Genomic DNA, 18,060 nt, shown 5'->3' on the forward strand with positions numbered 1-18,060 from the left:
TGTGTCAGGACTTTATAATAATAATAATAATAATAATAATAATAATAATAATAATAATAATAATAATAATAATAATAATAATAATAATAATAATAATAATAATAATAATAATAATAATAATAATAATAATAATAATAATAATAATAATAATAATAATAATAATAATAATAATAATAATAATAATAATAATAATAATAATAATAATAATAATAATAATAATAATAATAATAATAATAATAATAATAATAATAATAATAATAATAATAATAATAATAATAATAATAATAATAATAATAATAATAATAATAATAATAATAATAATAATAATAATAATAATAATAATAATAATAATAATAATAATAATAATAATAATAATAATAATAATAATAATAATAATAATAATAATAATAATAATAATAATAATAATAATAATAATAATAATAATAATAATAATAATAATAATAATAATAATAATAATAATAATAATAATAATAATAATAATAATAATAATAATAATAATAATAATAATAATAATAATAATAATAATAATAATAATAATAATAATAATAATAATAATAATAATAATAATAATAATAATAATAATAATAATAATAATAATAATAATAATAATAATAATAATAATAATAATAATAATAATAATAATAATAATAATAATAATAATAATAATAATAATAATAATAATAATAATAATAATAATAATAATAATAATGGTAATAATAATAATAATAATAATAATAATAATAATAATAATAATAATAATAATAATAATAATAATAATAATAATAATAATAATAATAATAATAATAATAATAATAATAATAATAATAATAATAATAATAATAATAATAATAATAATAATAATAATAATAATAATAATAATAATAATAATAATAATAATAATAATAATAATAATAATAATAATAATAATAATAATAATAATAATAATAATAATAATAATAATAATAATAATAATAATAATAATAATAATAATAATAATAATAATAATAATAATAATAATAATAATAATAATAATAATAATAATAATAATAATAATAATAATAATAATAATAATAATAATAATAATAATAATAATAATAATAATAATAATAATAATAATAATAATATTAATAATGATAATAATAATTATGATAATAATAATTATGATAATAATAATAATGATAATAATAATAATAATAATAATAATAATAATAATAATAATAATAATAATAATAATAATAATAATAATAATAATAATAATAATAATAATAATAATAATAATAATAATAATAATAATAATAATAATAATAATAATAATAATAATAATAATAATAATAATAATAATAATAATAATAATAATAATAATAATATTAATAATAATAATAATAATAACTTTGGTTTTTGTCACAGCATTCTCTATCGAGAAAACATTTTAACTCTTCACCACCCAATTAAAGTCTATATATTCTAGAAAACAATTCATGATGGCAAAAATACTCTGTGTATTCTACGTAAATGTGAAAAACAAAATCATTCAATTACCATAATTTTTAATTGACTATAAAAGAAAAGTACTTCTTATACATATGCATTATTTTCTTAAATTAACAGAAACAATATTCAGAAAAAAATACATTTAAATAACAATTACCTGAAAAACAGCTACTTTGGTTTTCATCCTGTCACTTTGAAAAAAATATATATCATTTGTTTACATAATTTGTTTACATATATGCTCTATTAAACATAAACATTTTTTCTGATCACAGCCACAGCAAAATTTGAGGTAAAGAGCGTTATTAATAACGGGCAAATGTTTGTGCTGAAACACTACTAGACTTGTGAACAAGTCGTTAAAGGTTTGACGTGGTGACAGTCTAACGATACTCTCATGAGATTGCTCGTCAAGCTCACCTACTGCTCTTGCGACTTCGGCTGCATTTACATCAGGCAGAAGTCGGGAGGCAGCAATATCACCAGAGCAGTACAGAGACCTGAGAGCATTTACTAAACAAACATTTAATGACTTGTCCACAAGTTTACTCAAACACAAGCACAATTTCGTAAACTGTTAAGTGCAACAAAATATGACCAGCACAGAAACATTTTGCTCAGCCAAAAAAACAAATTGTGTCAAAAATTATACGATTTCTGGTACCCTGCAAATTATTTTGCTAAACATTTGCAAACTACTATTTTCTGCTTAACAGCTTTAGGAAATTGGACTCTGCTTAAAACATTCTTCACCGACGCCGGTTTTTCGCTTGAACCAACCCACGTCCACGTGCATACATTTATCATCCCGCTCATCAAGCAAACCATTTTATCAGTTAATAAAAAGGCCAAAAGTTTACAGGTACGATTTGAATCTTTGCAGAGTGGGAATACGATCAAGTGAGGTTTGTGGAGACGCCATGTAATTTACAATATACTCTCTCTATGAGCTGAGGTGGTTCTGAAAAGAACCAAAGAGTACTTAACGACTGGTTCTTCTCAGAAACAACGGTTCTTCTCAGAACCAATGGTTCTTCCCAGAACCACCACTACTCGTATTCAGAATTATTGTACATGGTGCCTCTGTAAAACCCATAGAGTTATATATTAGAACTAGAGGGCGCACTGGCCTATATACGCGCTCCGGCATGCGTGCAGGCGGCCATTTTCTAAGTTGACAAAACTGGCATCTCACAGCGTGTGTTTGTGCGGCCATTTTGTAATTTAAACAGCATCGCGTGAGCGTTCAATAAAAAAAAAAAAAAACGTGTATTTCATATTCAATGCGCGTGCAGAATGATGTGCTTGTCATCTTGCAATCCTGTGGCGTTTGTGCACGAAGCATCACTCGTGCGCCCTCTAGTTCTTATATATAACTCTATGGTAAAACCTCTCTTGATTTTACAAGCCATTACGCTGATAATATCAACGCAAAAAGAGTCAGTTAGACACTTTGAAATACAACTACATGTACCTGAGTGGTAGATTCGATAGCACACATATTCCTTTGTCAAATATGGAACAAGTAACGTGCAGCTACATCCCATATCCAATTCTTCTTCGGTCTTGTTGACTGTGGGATGCTGAATCGCTAATACTTTTTCCGTATACCACTTAGGCGTGTGTGGTGACTTTTTATAGTGTTACTGGCCAATCAATACAAGAATTTATATATTGGAAAATAAAGATGGAAATAAAGAGGGAAATGTTTCAAAGGATGAATACAAAAATGTATATACATGTAAATGATCAACAGTCCCTCATTATTCGTTTTTTTGATCATTATCTATAACTTATTGTTTTGTTCTACTTCTGAAGACAAGCAGAGACACATCAGCTTGACACATCAAGACCACCCGAGTAACATGCATGTGATATTTTTGCACAGGACTCGGGAAAGTACCGAGTATACAGTGCTAACACACATCGGTGTATGGGTAAAAACCAACAAATTAATAAAGACCACACTGGCTCTTTCAGAGCCAACACTCCCTCAAAAGAGATTGTACACAAGGTAGTACCTGCAAGTTTACTATTTATAGTGAATTCTTATCTTTTACTTTTTTACTTGTTAAGTGTAAGTCAACAAGAGATTCTACAATTAGACTCCTTGCGTTAGCAGCCAAGAGACATGTGCCTAATGTTAAGTGAGTCAGTGTGGTACTGCTGAGAAACCTCTAATTCTGAAAAGATGAGGCAATTACTATTCAATAGTTAATGAGTTGACTCAATAGCAGAATCTTTCTTGAATGCTGAATGACAACAAAACTCACATCAACAAGTATACTGGTGAATCAGACGCAGTATAGCAATACAAATTAGATATAGACAACACACTACAATAACTAAGTTTCAAATCATATTAATAAATAATACATTTAATTCCCAAACTAAAAAACTCAATCGCAATCGTTCAATTCAAACCCTGACAAGATACTTTTCAATAGATGTTAAATTTGCATCGGAGATGAAGAACATTACATTTTTACCCTTACACTGATATGTGTTAGCACTGTATACTCAGTACTTTCCCAAGTTCCGTGAAAAAAGGCATTGTTTGCAATGCTAGAGCAGTGTCTTAAAGGCAGTGGACACTGGTCTTTGACAATTACCAATAGTGTCCACTTTGACAATTACCAATAGTGTCCACTGGACACTATTGGTAATTGTCAAAGACCAGTCTTCTCACTTGGTGTATCTAAACATATGCATAAAATAACAAACCTGTGAAAACTTGAGCTCAATCGCTCATCAAACTTGGGAGATAATAATGAAAGAAAAAACACCCTTGTCACACGACACGAAGTTGTGTGCGTTTCGATGGTTGATTTTGAGACCTCAAGTTCTAAATCTAAGATCTCGAGATCAAATTCGTGGAAAATTACTTCTTTCTCGAAAACTATGGCGCTTCAGAGGGAGCCGGTTCCCACAATGTTTTATACCACCAACCTCTCCCCATTACTCATCACCAAGAACGGTTTTATGCTAATATTTATTTTGATTAATTACCAATAGTGTCCACTGCCTTTAAAAAACGATCATTAGTCCAAGACTAGCGGAGTACATCGCTGATTGAGTTCATATCTTTAGGAAGAGCTGCCTGTGTGCACACTTCTTGTACTCCCATAGCCGTTGATTGACGTTGGCTCTTCCTTGTCAATAGGAGACAGTCTTTTGCATTCACTACATTGTTCTGAGCGGTAGTCACTCTCACTTTCGATACTGTTTGTGGTAAACGAACGGGCTAAAGAAGAAGTAGAAAAATAAGTTACAGAAATCACAGACATGGATTGATGTCTTATAAAAACAAAATCAATAATAATAGTGGCTTCTAATATAGAACTCAAAGGAGCACTTCGCTAGCACAAGAGACATTCTTCTAGCTGTTACTCACTATCCACAAGAAACTGATAAGAAACCTCAAGTGAGGATGAATTTTTCTTCTTGGAGATTGCCTTGAAATGGTTGCCTGTAAAATGCCTCGTGTGACATGACCTTTGGTCTTGAAAGTTTTAAGTAAAGATTTAAAATTAAATTCACAGCGACCAAATTTATGGTGCTGATGTTATGGGATTTTCTGCAAATACTCAAGAGTTAAAAATTTATATTTGCATTGCAGCAAATCAATCCAAATCAACAACAATGAAACCATCATCACAGCTATAGCCCAATCCATGCCAATCCCCCCAAAAATTCATAACTTCTGATGAATTTTTTTCTTCTCAACTTTACTACTGGGTCCTGTTTGATAAAGAATGAAATAATACTTACGTGGGTTTTTCCGAACGCCAACCGTTACAGGGATAAGAGTAAGAAGTACTATTAGGGAAAGAACGGCAGCCCCACCCGGAACAAAGACCTGGACATCCCGGTAGAACCAAACACAGGCTGGACAACAATTCCTAAATGGACAACAACAATTAATCGAATCAATTTTTGATTTTTGGGGTTGAACAAAGAATTGACTAGAGTGGGATTCGATTAACGTGCCGGCGCTCTACCAACTGAGCTATCTAGCCCTATATTGGCGGTGTCCCTATTTTGTCAATATCTTTGTTCGGGGGTGCCATGAATTTTTAACACCTATTCTCCTGACACTGTTGTGTTGTTGAGCAAGACACTACAATGTAATACATTTGTTCCGTGGATGGGCCACTATGGACTCGGGCTATGGAGCGTTTCAAAGGGTCTAGGTACTTTTTGTAGGACAAAAAAACACAATGTCCACAGATTTACACTAAACTAACACAGTTTGAAGATAATGATAGTAGAAAGCTTCCCTGAAAATATTACTTGCTGAGGCGCTGTAGTTTTTTGAGAAATGGGTAAAACAATGTCATGAAAATAATTTTCGTCTCAGTGATCATGAGACGAAAATTATTTTAGCATGTAAAAAACGTATTTTCATGACACTGTTTTACTAATTCCTCAAAAACTACAGCACCTCAGCAACTAATATTTTAAGGTACGTTTTCTACTATCATTATCTTCAAACTGTGTAAGTTTAGTGTAAATCTATGGACATTGTGTTTTGTGTTACAAAAAGTACCCAAACCCTTTAAACAAAAGGATGCAAAGTTTTAAGTGTCCAACGGGGCAATGCCATTTCCATTTTGCAAAGGGCACTTCCACTAGAAAATCTTTAAGTCTATGGGAAATATTTGAAGGAGCACCAAGGCCAAGACCAGAAAAACAGAGGCTACGACCTCCGTTTAAAATTCTAAGACTGTTGCTTCCCAATAATAAATATAATTCCAGAGGTGGATTTCACAAAGAGTTAAGACCAGCCTTATCTCCAGTTAGGACGAGTTACCTAGCCTTAAAGACAGTGGACACTATTGGTAATTGTCAAAGACTAGTCTTCTCACTTGGTGTATCTCAACATATACATAAAATAACCAACCTGTGAAAATTTGAGCTCAATCGGTCGTCGAAGTTGCGAGATAATAATGAAAGAAAAAACACCCTTGTCACACGAAGTTGTGTGCTTTTGGATTCTTGATTTCGAGACCTCAAATTCTGAATCAAATTCGTGGAAAATTACTTCTTTCTTTCACTTCAGAGGGAGCTGTTTCTCAAAATGTTTTATACCATCAACCTCTCCCCATTACTCGTTACCAAGAAAGGTTTTATGCTAATAATTATTTTGAGTAATTACCAATAGTGTCCACTGCCTTTAAGTTTTTAAAAACTCCTAGGACTAGTCCTAAGTTAGGACTATCATTGTGACATCGACCCCTGAACTGTAAAAATACACGTTTGGAAAAATACACAGTATTTTACGTCTAAACATGAACTTACACACAAGGATGTAGGTACTGGATAATCATCACAGCAACTCCGTTCGACAGCTTGTCAGTGAAGCTCATCGCTCCATACACAAATGCTCCAGATTCCTATACAAAACATTACACAAAATAAAAGTATGTTCTTGTTGTCATTCCTTGAAAGTGTTGTGCAGAAACATCTCATTAAAAAAATTATATAGTGGACACTAGTGGTAACTACTCAAAATAATTGTTAGCATAAAAAATAACGTGGTAAAAAGCAATGGAGAGCTGTTGATAGTATAAAACATTGTAAGAAACGGCTCCCTCTCAAGTAACTTAGTATTCGAGAAAGAAGTAATATCCAAGAATTTGATTTCGAGACCTCAGATTTAGAATTTGAGCTACCGAAATCAAGCATCTGAAAGCACACAACTTGTTTTCTTCCATTATTATCTCGCAGCTTCGACGACCTAATGAGTTCAAATTTACACAGGTTTGTTGTTTTGTGCATATGTTGAGACACACCAAGTGAGAAGATTGGTCTTTGACAATTACCAATAGTGTCCAGTGTCTTTAACTCCTCCCTTAAAAAAAAAACTATTTCTCAATGCTGAGTTTACACTTTGTGTCAAATGACGACAGTGTAGTGAAAGACAATCCAACCTGATGCAATCTTTCATTTGAAGTTGGAGATTTTACAAGTCTTCACTGAAAACAAAATAAGTTTTTTTGGACTTCCACAAAAAGGCAGAAGAATCTCATCACTGATGCTTAGAAAGACATGGAATGAAGTATCGGACTTTGATAGTATTCACTGTGTGAAATCAGCGACCAAGATAAAATAGCAAAAAAATGGTTAGTGGCCTGACATTTTGATCCTACCAGTGTCTTTCTTGAAGGCTAAAGTAAAGACAGGCACGATATTTTGTTTCTAGAAAAAAGTAGGATTATTGGTAGTTGAGTACAAGGGCCGACTTCCATGTACACATGGTGTAGTCTCTAATAGACCCTTCCCATGGAATATGTAAATTGCACGTAGCGCGTGCGCACTAACGTTTTGGTTGGCAAAATGAGGGAACATCGCGCTGTTTTGTACACGGCTAATGGGTGCGCGACGCAGACGCGACTGCGAGTCTGCTTAGTGCACAACTCTATGGCGTTTGCCAACCAACAGGGTCTGTACGCATGCGTGAATGTAATTAGCATATTTCATGGGAAGGGTCCATTGACTTTTCAGGCTATTTTATCAGAAATTTTCTGATTTTTCCAAAGGGCAAACAAGAATCGGAAACCAGACTGAAGTAGGAAGAATATCATGCATGTAAAGACTCTACTAGGGTGAAAACTTCAGGCCATAAACTATTTTGTTTTTAATCCATACCAAGTCTTTTGGTTGGTGAGCAGTTTGCAACTGCTAATTCTATTTTCTAAGCAATGAAAATTGTAGGAACTACAAATTATTATACAAGTCGAATTCGTGGAAGTGTCGTGGCCGAGTGGTTAAGAGCACCGAATTCAAACTCTGGTGTTTCTGATCAGCAGAGTGTGGGTTCGAATCCCCAGCCGTGACACTGTGTCCTTGAGCAAGACACTTTACCATTGCTTCGTCCTTCGGATGGGACGTAAAGCCGTTGGTCCCATGTGTTGTGTAACGCATGTAAAAGAACCCAGTGCACTTATCGAAAAGAGAAGGGGTTCGCCCTGGTGTTCCTGGTTGTGGCTGCTTAATGCGCCGTAGCACCTCGTAAACCCTTATAAGGTGCTAAATAATTGGGTCTCAGAATTCATCACTGCAATAACCTATCTTTCTGAAAGTTTGTATATACTCAGCGCCTTGATTACCTTGTTTGGTAGATACGTGCGCTATATAAGACTTCGATATTATTATACTCACGGTGTTATGTGCAATGAGGTCTGATGTTAACGCAAGAGATGTTACAAGTAGTGTTGAGCCTCCAGCACCTATGAGTACTGCAGCACCGTAGACTTGTTTATCGATGTCTGGAAACCACAGCCAAGTACAGCCTCCAGAGAACACTAAAACGCTCAAGAAATATGTCAGCTATGGGAAGAAAGAGAGTACGGTTTTCTATCAATTCCTTCTACCTTCTTCAAATTGAAAGCGCTCAAAATAGTTGCTGGTTTGTTTGTTTGCTTGTGTTTATTTGTCAAATAGATTATGTGTAGTCGATTGTAAGATGCTTGCAATGGAATCAAACAACAACAAATTAGTAGAAACAAAAGGTGTCAAACAAAATCCTAACAAGAACAATTTAACAACATCCTAGCCTTTTTTTTGTGTGAAACAGACGTTTTAAGATCTCAGAAAATGCTTACCTTTCGTCCGAGCTTTTTATTTACTAAACTGACAAGGAACGAAGAGATGAATCCACTGACGTACATCACCAATGGTACAATTGCAATAGATGTCTGCGAAAAATTAACAAGAAATTAGGGATCAGAATAAACTTAGTGAGGTTTATAATTGTTTTTTTTGTTTTTTTACCCATACACCGATGTGTGTTAGCACTGTATACTCAGTACTTTCCCGAGTCCTGTGAAAAAATATCACAGGCATACATGTACTACTCGGGTGGGATTCGAATCGACAACCTTTGCAATTCTAGAGCAGTGTCTTACCAACTAGACTACCGAAGTTGCCCGGCAGCTAGAGGCAGTTCGAATCCTATGTTCGAATCCTATGTTTAGTGAGGTTTGACAACCATGTAGTGATTTAACAAAATAAAGGCACTGGACACATTTGGTAATTGTAATAGACCATTCTTCTCACTAGGTGTATCACAACATATGCATAAAATAACAAACCTGTAACTAAATCAGGCTCAATTGGTCATCGAAGTTGCAAGAAAATAATGAAAGAAAAAAAAATACCATTGTTGCACAAATTTGTGTGCTTTCAGATCAGATGCCTAAGAAAGGCTTCAGGCCCTGAAGTCTTTCTCAGATTCAATTATTTAAGTGAGAAATTACCTCTTTCTCAAAAAAATAAGTTACTTCAGAGGGAGTTGTTTCTCACAACGTTTTATACTTTCAACAGCTCTCCTTCGCTTATTGCCAAATAAGTTTTTATGCTAATATATTTGTTTAGTAATTACCAGCTGTGTCCAGTGCTTTTAAAACCATATCATTATGGTGTAGAATCTCACCTTAGATAGTTTTAATGTCTCCGTTATGTACATGGAAATATAAACTTGGGAGATGTTGACCATCAGACGACTGCACATGTATATCAATGCAACCTAGAGGTCAAAACACAACAAATCGATGACAAAATGAAAAATGTGAACACAAAAGAATTGCTCAAAAAAAAAAAAAAAAACGACTGCTAGCCTTCGACCATTATCCATCCCGTTCTTCCCTAAAATCCCATCCCCAAAGACCTTTGGGTTATGTATATTATTTAAAAAGTAAATAATAAATAATAATAACTAGTTCTTTCTTGTATATCATATTTTACATAGCGTATTAACACACTTTCATAAGTGCCATGGTCATTGAGCCAATAATTTTCCTGTAAATAAATCAAACTCAGCTCACTGGGGAGTATACAGCGCCCCCCCCTCCCCCCCCCCCCCCAAGCTGACATGGCACTCCAAGGTTTTTTTTCATACACAATATCAACCTCTACCCTCGCAGGTACCCATTTATACCACTGGGTGATACGAAGCAACTATAGTAAAACATCCTGCTCAAGTCAAGGACGAAAGTGTCATGAACCCACACCCTGATGACTTAACCACCAGAACTTGAATTTGATGATTCTAAACTGCTCGGTAATGACACCTTGTATATTTGGTCACTTCTAGATTTCAACTACCTATAAGAACATCAATTTTGTACTCTTACATCTTATCGGACGTGAACTGGGACTGGTCAATCAATGTCCAATGAGCACAAACAGAGATTGAATTTATTAATCAATGGTCATTGAGAATCAAAGGAATAGGTCAAATGTTGGTAAACAAAAACAATAATTGGTAAATGAGCACTAAGTTTGTTCGATCAATACTCAATGAAAATGTGAACTTCATCCAATCAATACCTAATAAAACTGTTAACTGTGTTAGATCAATACTTGATAAAGCTGTGAGCTACATTCAATCAATAACAAATATAACTGTGAACTATGGTCGATCAATGAAAAGTAAACCATGAACTGTATTTAAGCATTACCTGATAAAACTGTGATTCAAACAGCCAATCTTTCCATGTCATCTTGCATCGTTCGTCAAGATTAAGGTACTTCTTCCTGTTCTTGATGCAACAAGGCATATCTTGTGTCCTCGACTTTAAGGGTTCTCTAGTCCCACAGTGGAAGATTAAGGAGAATACAGCGCCAGTTCCAACAACAATAATCGCAAGGTACTAAAACCAGAAGGAAAAATAGCATCAAATAATTCACAGAAATTTACAAAGTAATCATTTTAAGAAATACACTCATAATCACAGTTATTTACAATTTTTACAAAAGTACTATGTTGGCATCTTGAAACGAAAATTAAGAAAATGTTGATGGTGGAGATACAGTCCTGTATGGTTTGCGGTAACACCATGTGCACGATTAGGATTTGAAACTTTGCATGGTGGCGAAAAAATCTAGTAAGCTTTGCAGAAACATCCTTTAGACAAAGAACCTGGTTACCAGCCTAAAGACCTAGTTATTCATATTGCTGTGACTGGTGCCCGACATTTAACCCAAAATCTCCTCAACGGCTTTCTGAAATTGCAACCAGATGAGGCTGTATCCAATTTGGCATCAACAGCCACACCTACGGCTTTCGCTGTTGCTAAGGGTGTTGCTAAGGATGTCCTATACCTCAACGCATGATGGCAGAAATCTAGCCGTAGCCGTAGCTGTAGCCACCAATTTGGACACGGTCCAAGTTTGATGTGTAACCATTCAAGGCAATGGACACTACTGGTAATTACTCAAAATAATTATTAGCATAAAACCTTACTTGGTGATTAGTAATAGGGAGAGGTTGATGGTATAAAACATTCTGGGAAACGGCTCCCTCTGAAGTGAAGTAGTTTTTGAGAAAGAAGTAATTTTCCACAAATTTGATTTTGAGACGTCAGATTTAGAACTTGAGGTCTCAAAATCAAGCATCTGAAAGCACAAAACTACGTATGACAAGGGAGTTTTTTCTTTCATTAAAATCTCGCAACTTCAACGACCGATTGAGCTCAAATTTTCACAGGTTGGTTAGTTTATGCATATGCTGAAACACAGCAAACAAGAAGACATGGCCCAATTTCTTAGAGCTGCTTAAGCACAAAATTCTGCAAAATAATCCATGCTTAGTAAAATCAGACTACCGGCCAAGAATCCACTCAATTGTTATGCTAAGTAAACAACAGCCCAATACCAGTCACAAGCAATGTATATTGGCATGACATTTTGGCCAGTAATATGTGTAAAATAAGCAAGCTATTTTCGTGCTTAAGCAAGTTTTGTGCTTAAGCAGCTCTATGAAATTGGTCCCTGGTCTTTGACAATTACCAATAGTGTCCAGTGTCTTTAACAATGATAGTTGTTACTAACTAAACCTACATACCCTGAACTGTGGTATATCAGCAGGGGTGAGAACTGGAGTCCCCGTTGCATCCAACAGTACCCAGCAGATTGCGAAGACACAGATATTGGAAAGAACTGTAAATGTATACCTACAACAAAATATCATTATGGTTATAAATTATGTAAACTTACTAATTTTTTAGAACAGTGTACATTCAAACGTTGTTTCCAAAATCAAAGAAAGTCCAGAGATGAAACCTACAGCCAGGTTCATACTTCCTGCGAGTGCGATCCCAATTTTAATGTCACAGGGCTATTTTCGCAGTTGAAAGTTTCAAAGGAGTGGAGCACAAGTTAACTGTTGCGAACTATTCGTTCTGACGTTAAAATCGGTATCGCATTTGCATTTGCATTTGCAAGAAGTATGAGCCGAGCTTAAGCCGAGGTTTCGGAAAAACCTCCAAGGACTGTTACCTTATGGCGTTGAGTGCTACTCTCTCAGCATCCAGAGGGGTTAGCTCCGGTATAAGAGATAAATGAGATATCTGGGTTGACGCCCATCCAAACTGGAAGATGATAATGAAGGGGGCGAAGTAGATAATCTTAGCCCACTGAGAGGCGTCGTCAACACCGATGACTGGACTGAAGATGAACACAAATGTGCTCATCACACATATCGTACCTAGTGGTGGATTGACATTTAAAAAATTTAGTATCAGTAAATCTGAGATCAGTTAAAAAAAAAAACCTGCCAAGCAGCACAGCTTTGCAGTTTAGGTTTTTATTTCATTAAAGTAGGTTAAGTCATGCCAGTGCTGTAATGGGTTATGTTAACATTAGCAAAACATTTTGACATTACACTCAAGTAGATTGTTGTCCTTTGATTGGATAAATGGAGGCCACAAGATTTCATTCATTTATCAAACCATCACATGACCTACGCCATAAACCCTGCAAGAGGAAATTTTTTTTAAAAGCACATTACAAAGTTTTGAGTAATACTTTATGGCTTCTAGAGGATGTTTACTTCATGCTAACCTACTCACGACTAGCAGGTTTTACTTTCAAATTGGTTCTAAGTGGCAAACTGGCCAGGGTGCATAAAATACATTAACTTTTAAACACTTACATGTACCTAGCTTCCTTGAAAGCACTTAGTGATACTTTGTTACTTCTAAAGGATGTTTTCTACTGCTAATGAACTTCAAAAGACCCAGTTTTACTTTCAAATTGGTTCTAAGTTGCAAACTGGCCAGGGTACATAAAATACCTCAACTTTTAAACACTTACATGTACCTAGCTTCCTTGAAAGCACTTAGTGATACTTCATTTCTTCTAAAGGATGTTTTCTACTGCTAATGAACTTCAAACGACCCAGTTTTACTTTCAAATTGGTTCTAAGTTGCAAACTGGCCAGGGCACATGACATACCTCATATTTTAAACACTTACCTAAAAGGTGCCATGACTTCCGTTTCCCATATCGACATGCCAGCGATTTGTCAGACTCGTAGCCAATGAGGGGTGTGCACAAGGCATCACTAACCTGACCAATCAGCATTAAGTATCCAGCGTAAACATTGCTATCAAGATAGGGGGGAGTGGAGAGTGAGATAAAAAAAATAAAACACAAATAAAACAGATCCAAACGAATTAAAAAATGCTCACCGCAAAACATTTGAAATCTGAAAAACAATTTTTGCATGAATCATTTTCTCAGATTTCTGAGGTATGGTGTAGGTTGTGAATGCTGGAGCCATGAGATGCGGTTGATACCCTCAGTCACTTTGCTATTGTGGATTGATTCAACGTTCCTGTGAAAATACAGTGACAATTCTGTTTTCTCAACAAGAGGACTTTTACTGTTACTTTCTTTATAAGTTTGCCAATAAATCAGCGCGACTTTTACATAAAAAAATAAAAACCTGTAACTGTCAAGTGCATGGAATACAAGCATGAAATGACAATCTTACTATTAAGGAAATCAAGGAAGAGTCTATGAGTCTATATATAAAGATTGAACAATGAAATATTAGGATTGCCCATTAGCTATATCCTTGGCAAAATCATTATCATAACATCCTGTTGTAGCACCACAAGTCTCTGTACTTGGGGTGGGTGAGGGGGATTGTTCTAAGGCAGGGTAGATTAAACTTCAAATAGTAATCTGGCCTTGAAATGACAATGTTAATGAGGAATTCAAGGAAGAGTCTAGTAGATACAAAGATCGAACAATGACAAAAAAACATTGTCTGCTAGCCATATCCTCTTATCTAGACACAATCATTGTCATACCATCCTGTTATATAACACTGTACCTAGCGGTGGGGTGAGGGGGGGGGGTGGACCTATGGCATTGTAAACTCAACTTCAATTAATAAGCAGGCTCCGAAATAACCAACAGCACCCACAGTGATTGCCAGGGTGCCCTGTACTTTTGCTGTTGTGCCCATTGTAAAGTTCAAATTTTCCTCATAGGAACAGCCCCTTACTAGAGAAAAATTGCTGTCTGTGCCCCTCCAAGAAAGATGTTCAAGGCCCGAATAATGCTCACTAACATGGCTAATATTTTACCACTTTAGAGAACACACATGTTATCATTTATAATTTAGGGATGTTTATGAATCATGAAAATCATACAAGATTTATTCAGGTTTGTTGTTGTTGCTGATTTAAGTAATTCACAAACTGTTGTATAATACTAAACAATGGAGACTTTGGAACGCCTCATGTAGGTGGCAGCAGACTTACCAGTGAGGTAAATTCCATTGTGTAGGCCAATTTCGAAGCGGCGACTTCGGTTACAGCTACAGCTAGATGCATCTGCCAATGTTGAAGAATAGGCAGACGCGCACGATCCAGCCGTAGCTGTAGCCGAAGTTGCCGTTTTGGACACGGCCTTACATAGTTCTGGGCATGCGCAAATTAAGAACAATAAATTTAGCTGGTAAGCTGGAAACACTGCTGCCACCTAGCATCCTAAAAGTCCCAGATAACACTTACTTAAAAAGAAGAACTTTGTGATAGAAAATGAGCAAGTAGCTGAACCACATTGAAGCACATAGGTCGTTGAGAACGTGGCCGACACCGTATGCATACCGTCGAGGTAGACTTAAGACATACTCTATTTGTGGTTCGGTTCGGACTGCCTCCCGTTGTTCTTCATCACTATCCGACATCTTGGATGTTTATTTATTGTTAGCACACTTTTTTAACTTTGTTTTTTTTGTACCTAGTGACAAATGAAACAGTTATTACAATAAGGATTTAGAACTTCATTTTTTATGAGACAACATTGGTTAATAAGCCATTGCGAGTTAGATTTGATTACAACGACTTGCTTAGTCACACTCACAAGTCATCGCTTGCATTTGAATTCCTCAGAACATGGAGGAACTATTAGGCCACTACTTGCTACAGATGAATGGAGGAGGAAGGTCCAAGGAGCACATCTATGGTCAGTTTGATCCGGCCATTGGGGGTCCTTCTTGTCTTTATTTATTTCATTATATACAACAATTTGTCATACATACATTTTGAAATTCACATGTAGGATGTCTCAAGTGAAATAGGTAACATTTCAATTCACATTTTTTTACTACACATCATCTGAATAGTGAAATTCACAGGTTCAAATGTCAAATGCACCCTACGCATTGCCACGAACTACACGTCACACACGTAGAGCCGAAGCTCCGCCCCACGCAGGTTCGACATTTGAACCTGTGAATTTCACTCCGGTTCTGGTAAGTTTTTGTCCATTTTTTTTCGAAATATTTCCTCAATGGTGTTTTGTTTTGAGTATTATGGCAGGCTGCATTAGACATTGCGGATTAAATTCGTACCCTCAGAATTTGTGTCATGATTTTTGAAAGTGGCAAAAATGGGGCAAATCTGGTGACTAGCTGTCAAAATTGTACGTGTTGGACCAGATCAACCATTTCCGCTCGAAACAGACTCGTAACCCTCCGGCCTGGGCGGCCGTCGGGAGGAGGGTTACGTTATCGCAACTAATTAAACGTATGACAAAATAGTTAAACATAATAACAAAATAGATAAAAAAATAGCCCAGGTTGGACTCCTCCGTTGCAGGCAACGCTAGCCCAGGTTGGACTTCTCAGTTGCAGGACGTCCTACCAGGGCTAATAAAAAAATAGACAAAAAAAAGAAGGACCCCAATGGCCGGGTCAAAATTACAATGGATGTGTTCCTTGGACCCTCCTTTACACATCTGTACCAAGTAGTGCCCGGCCAAAAGGGTGATTACCCTAGGAAATGAATGATTTCTATTTCCGTATAGAACATGCACTTAATTAAGACGAACGTCACACCGGTAACTGTTTTACTCGTTTGATATTGAACGTCAAACGTCAAATAAGTAACCAACTTCACGCCGGTTATATTATAATACTCAATAATAAAGAAGAAGAAGCAAGTCAGTCCGGGCGTACCACATACGGAAAGCAAAGGGGGTGAGGTACTTCTAAAAACTGAGCGGGGGGAGCCAATAGTTCCTAGATAGAAGTAGAAGTAGGGCCGAGGTTTGTGCGCCAAACCAAACATAACTTAAAACATCGTTAACCTGGCCATTGCCAAGACCACTGGTCCTTGCTCTATTTATTATGCCAAAACAAAGGAGAAATTCAAGAAATCTAAAACTTACCAAATGTTACCTCTCGATGACCATCTTTACACGGTTCATACTACAGACAGCAACAAAATCTCAGTGTTCGCACCACCACAAAATAAACGTCGAACTATTTTGACGCTGCCACACACGGTTCGTCACGTGCTGCTGTTTTTCTGTCTAATGAATGAACTACATGTAGTGCAGGAAAAAATGTCGCTGCAGTGAGACATAATTTCCTGAACAGTTCTGACGTTGGATTTGATATTATTTATAGGAAACTCCGTCGTCTAAAAAAGGTTATTTCTGCGCGACTAAACTTCCCGTGTGATTACAATAGAGGGTGATTGTTTGTCATTTTGCTCAGTCGCAGGATTGATAAAAAACAACAATGGGGTCACGAGATATTGACTGGAAATAGAGGCCAGTGATAACTGAACTTATGATTGATGCAAAAACTTTAGTTATGCCACAGTGCCAGGACGTTAAACGGTTCCAATGAGCGGTTGAAGGCACGTGGGGTCCTACTAGTGTTCAGCCCCCCCCACCCCCGCGGCCAGTACAGTGCATGCACCCTCCCCCCCCCCCACACACAAACATGTTCGATCCTCCCCCGATGTTCGACCCCCACCAACCCACTTGAAACTGGACATTATGAGATTAAAAATAACTAACCCTAGAGTAATTAAATGGCATACTGAAGAAGAGATAAAATCTCACAATTAATGTCTGTAAACCTTCTGTTGTTGTTGCTTTTAAGAAAAAACTTAAAACTTATCTCTTTCCTAAATAGTAGATTAATGAATTAATTCTTGCAAGTTTTAATTTATCCATTTTTTGGTTATGCGCTTTATCATATATTGGAAAAGCGCAATATAAATACCTTTTATTATTTTTTATTATTAAACAGAAACTACACTGTCCCCTTGTGCCCAATGTTTCCGAGAGTCAATATCCCAAGTTCCTCAACCAAGCAAAATGGTCCTTCATTCACTTTGCTCGTAAAACCAAAATACAGTTGGGTTAAATTTTATCAAATGTTTATCAAATTTGATCAAATTTTTTGTGCATTCATGCCTACAGTTTCTTCTCCTTGTTAAGTCAGAGTTTGTT

At 35.3% G+C, this 18,060-nt stretch overlaps 1 protein-coding gene across 1 annotated transcript; it reads right to left on the bottom strand.

The window, feature by feature from the left end:
- Positions 1-3,354: 3,354 nt before the first annotated feature.
- On the bottom strand, positions 3,355-17,107 carry LOC139942093 (major facilitator superfamily domain-containing protein 12-like). Its single transcript, XM_071938785.1, has 12 exons — positions 16,984-17,107; positions 15,324-15,552; positions 13,773-13,903; positions 12,796-13,003; positions 12,362-12,470; positions 10,977-11,168; positions 9,950-10,042; positions 9,120-9,212; positions 8,677-8,844; positions 6,814-6,908; positions 5,284-5,414; positions 3,355-4,756 (listed from the first exon to the last, which is right to left on the bottom strand). The coding sequence occupies exons 2-12, from the start codon at positions 15,497-15,499 to the stop codon at positions 4,599-4,601; spliced, it is 1,554 nt and encodes a 517-aa protein (XP_071794886.1). The 5' UTR covers positions 15,500-15,552; positions 16,984-17,107; the 3' UTR covers positions 3,355-4,598.
- Between the last annotated feature and the right edge of the window lie 953 nt (positions 17,108-18,060).

Source organism: Asterias amurensis, chromosome 9, assembly GCF_032118995.1.
Source record: "Asterias amurensis chromosome 9, ASM3211899v1".
NCBI classification, from domain to species: Eukaryota; Metazoa; Echinodermata; class Asteroidea; order Forcipulatida; family Asteriidae; genus Asterias; species Asterias amurensis.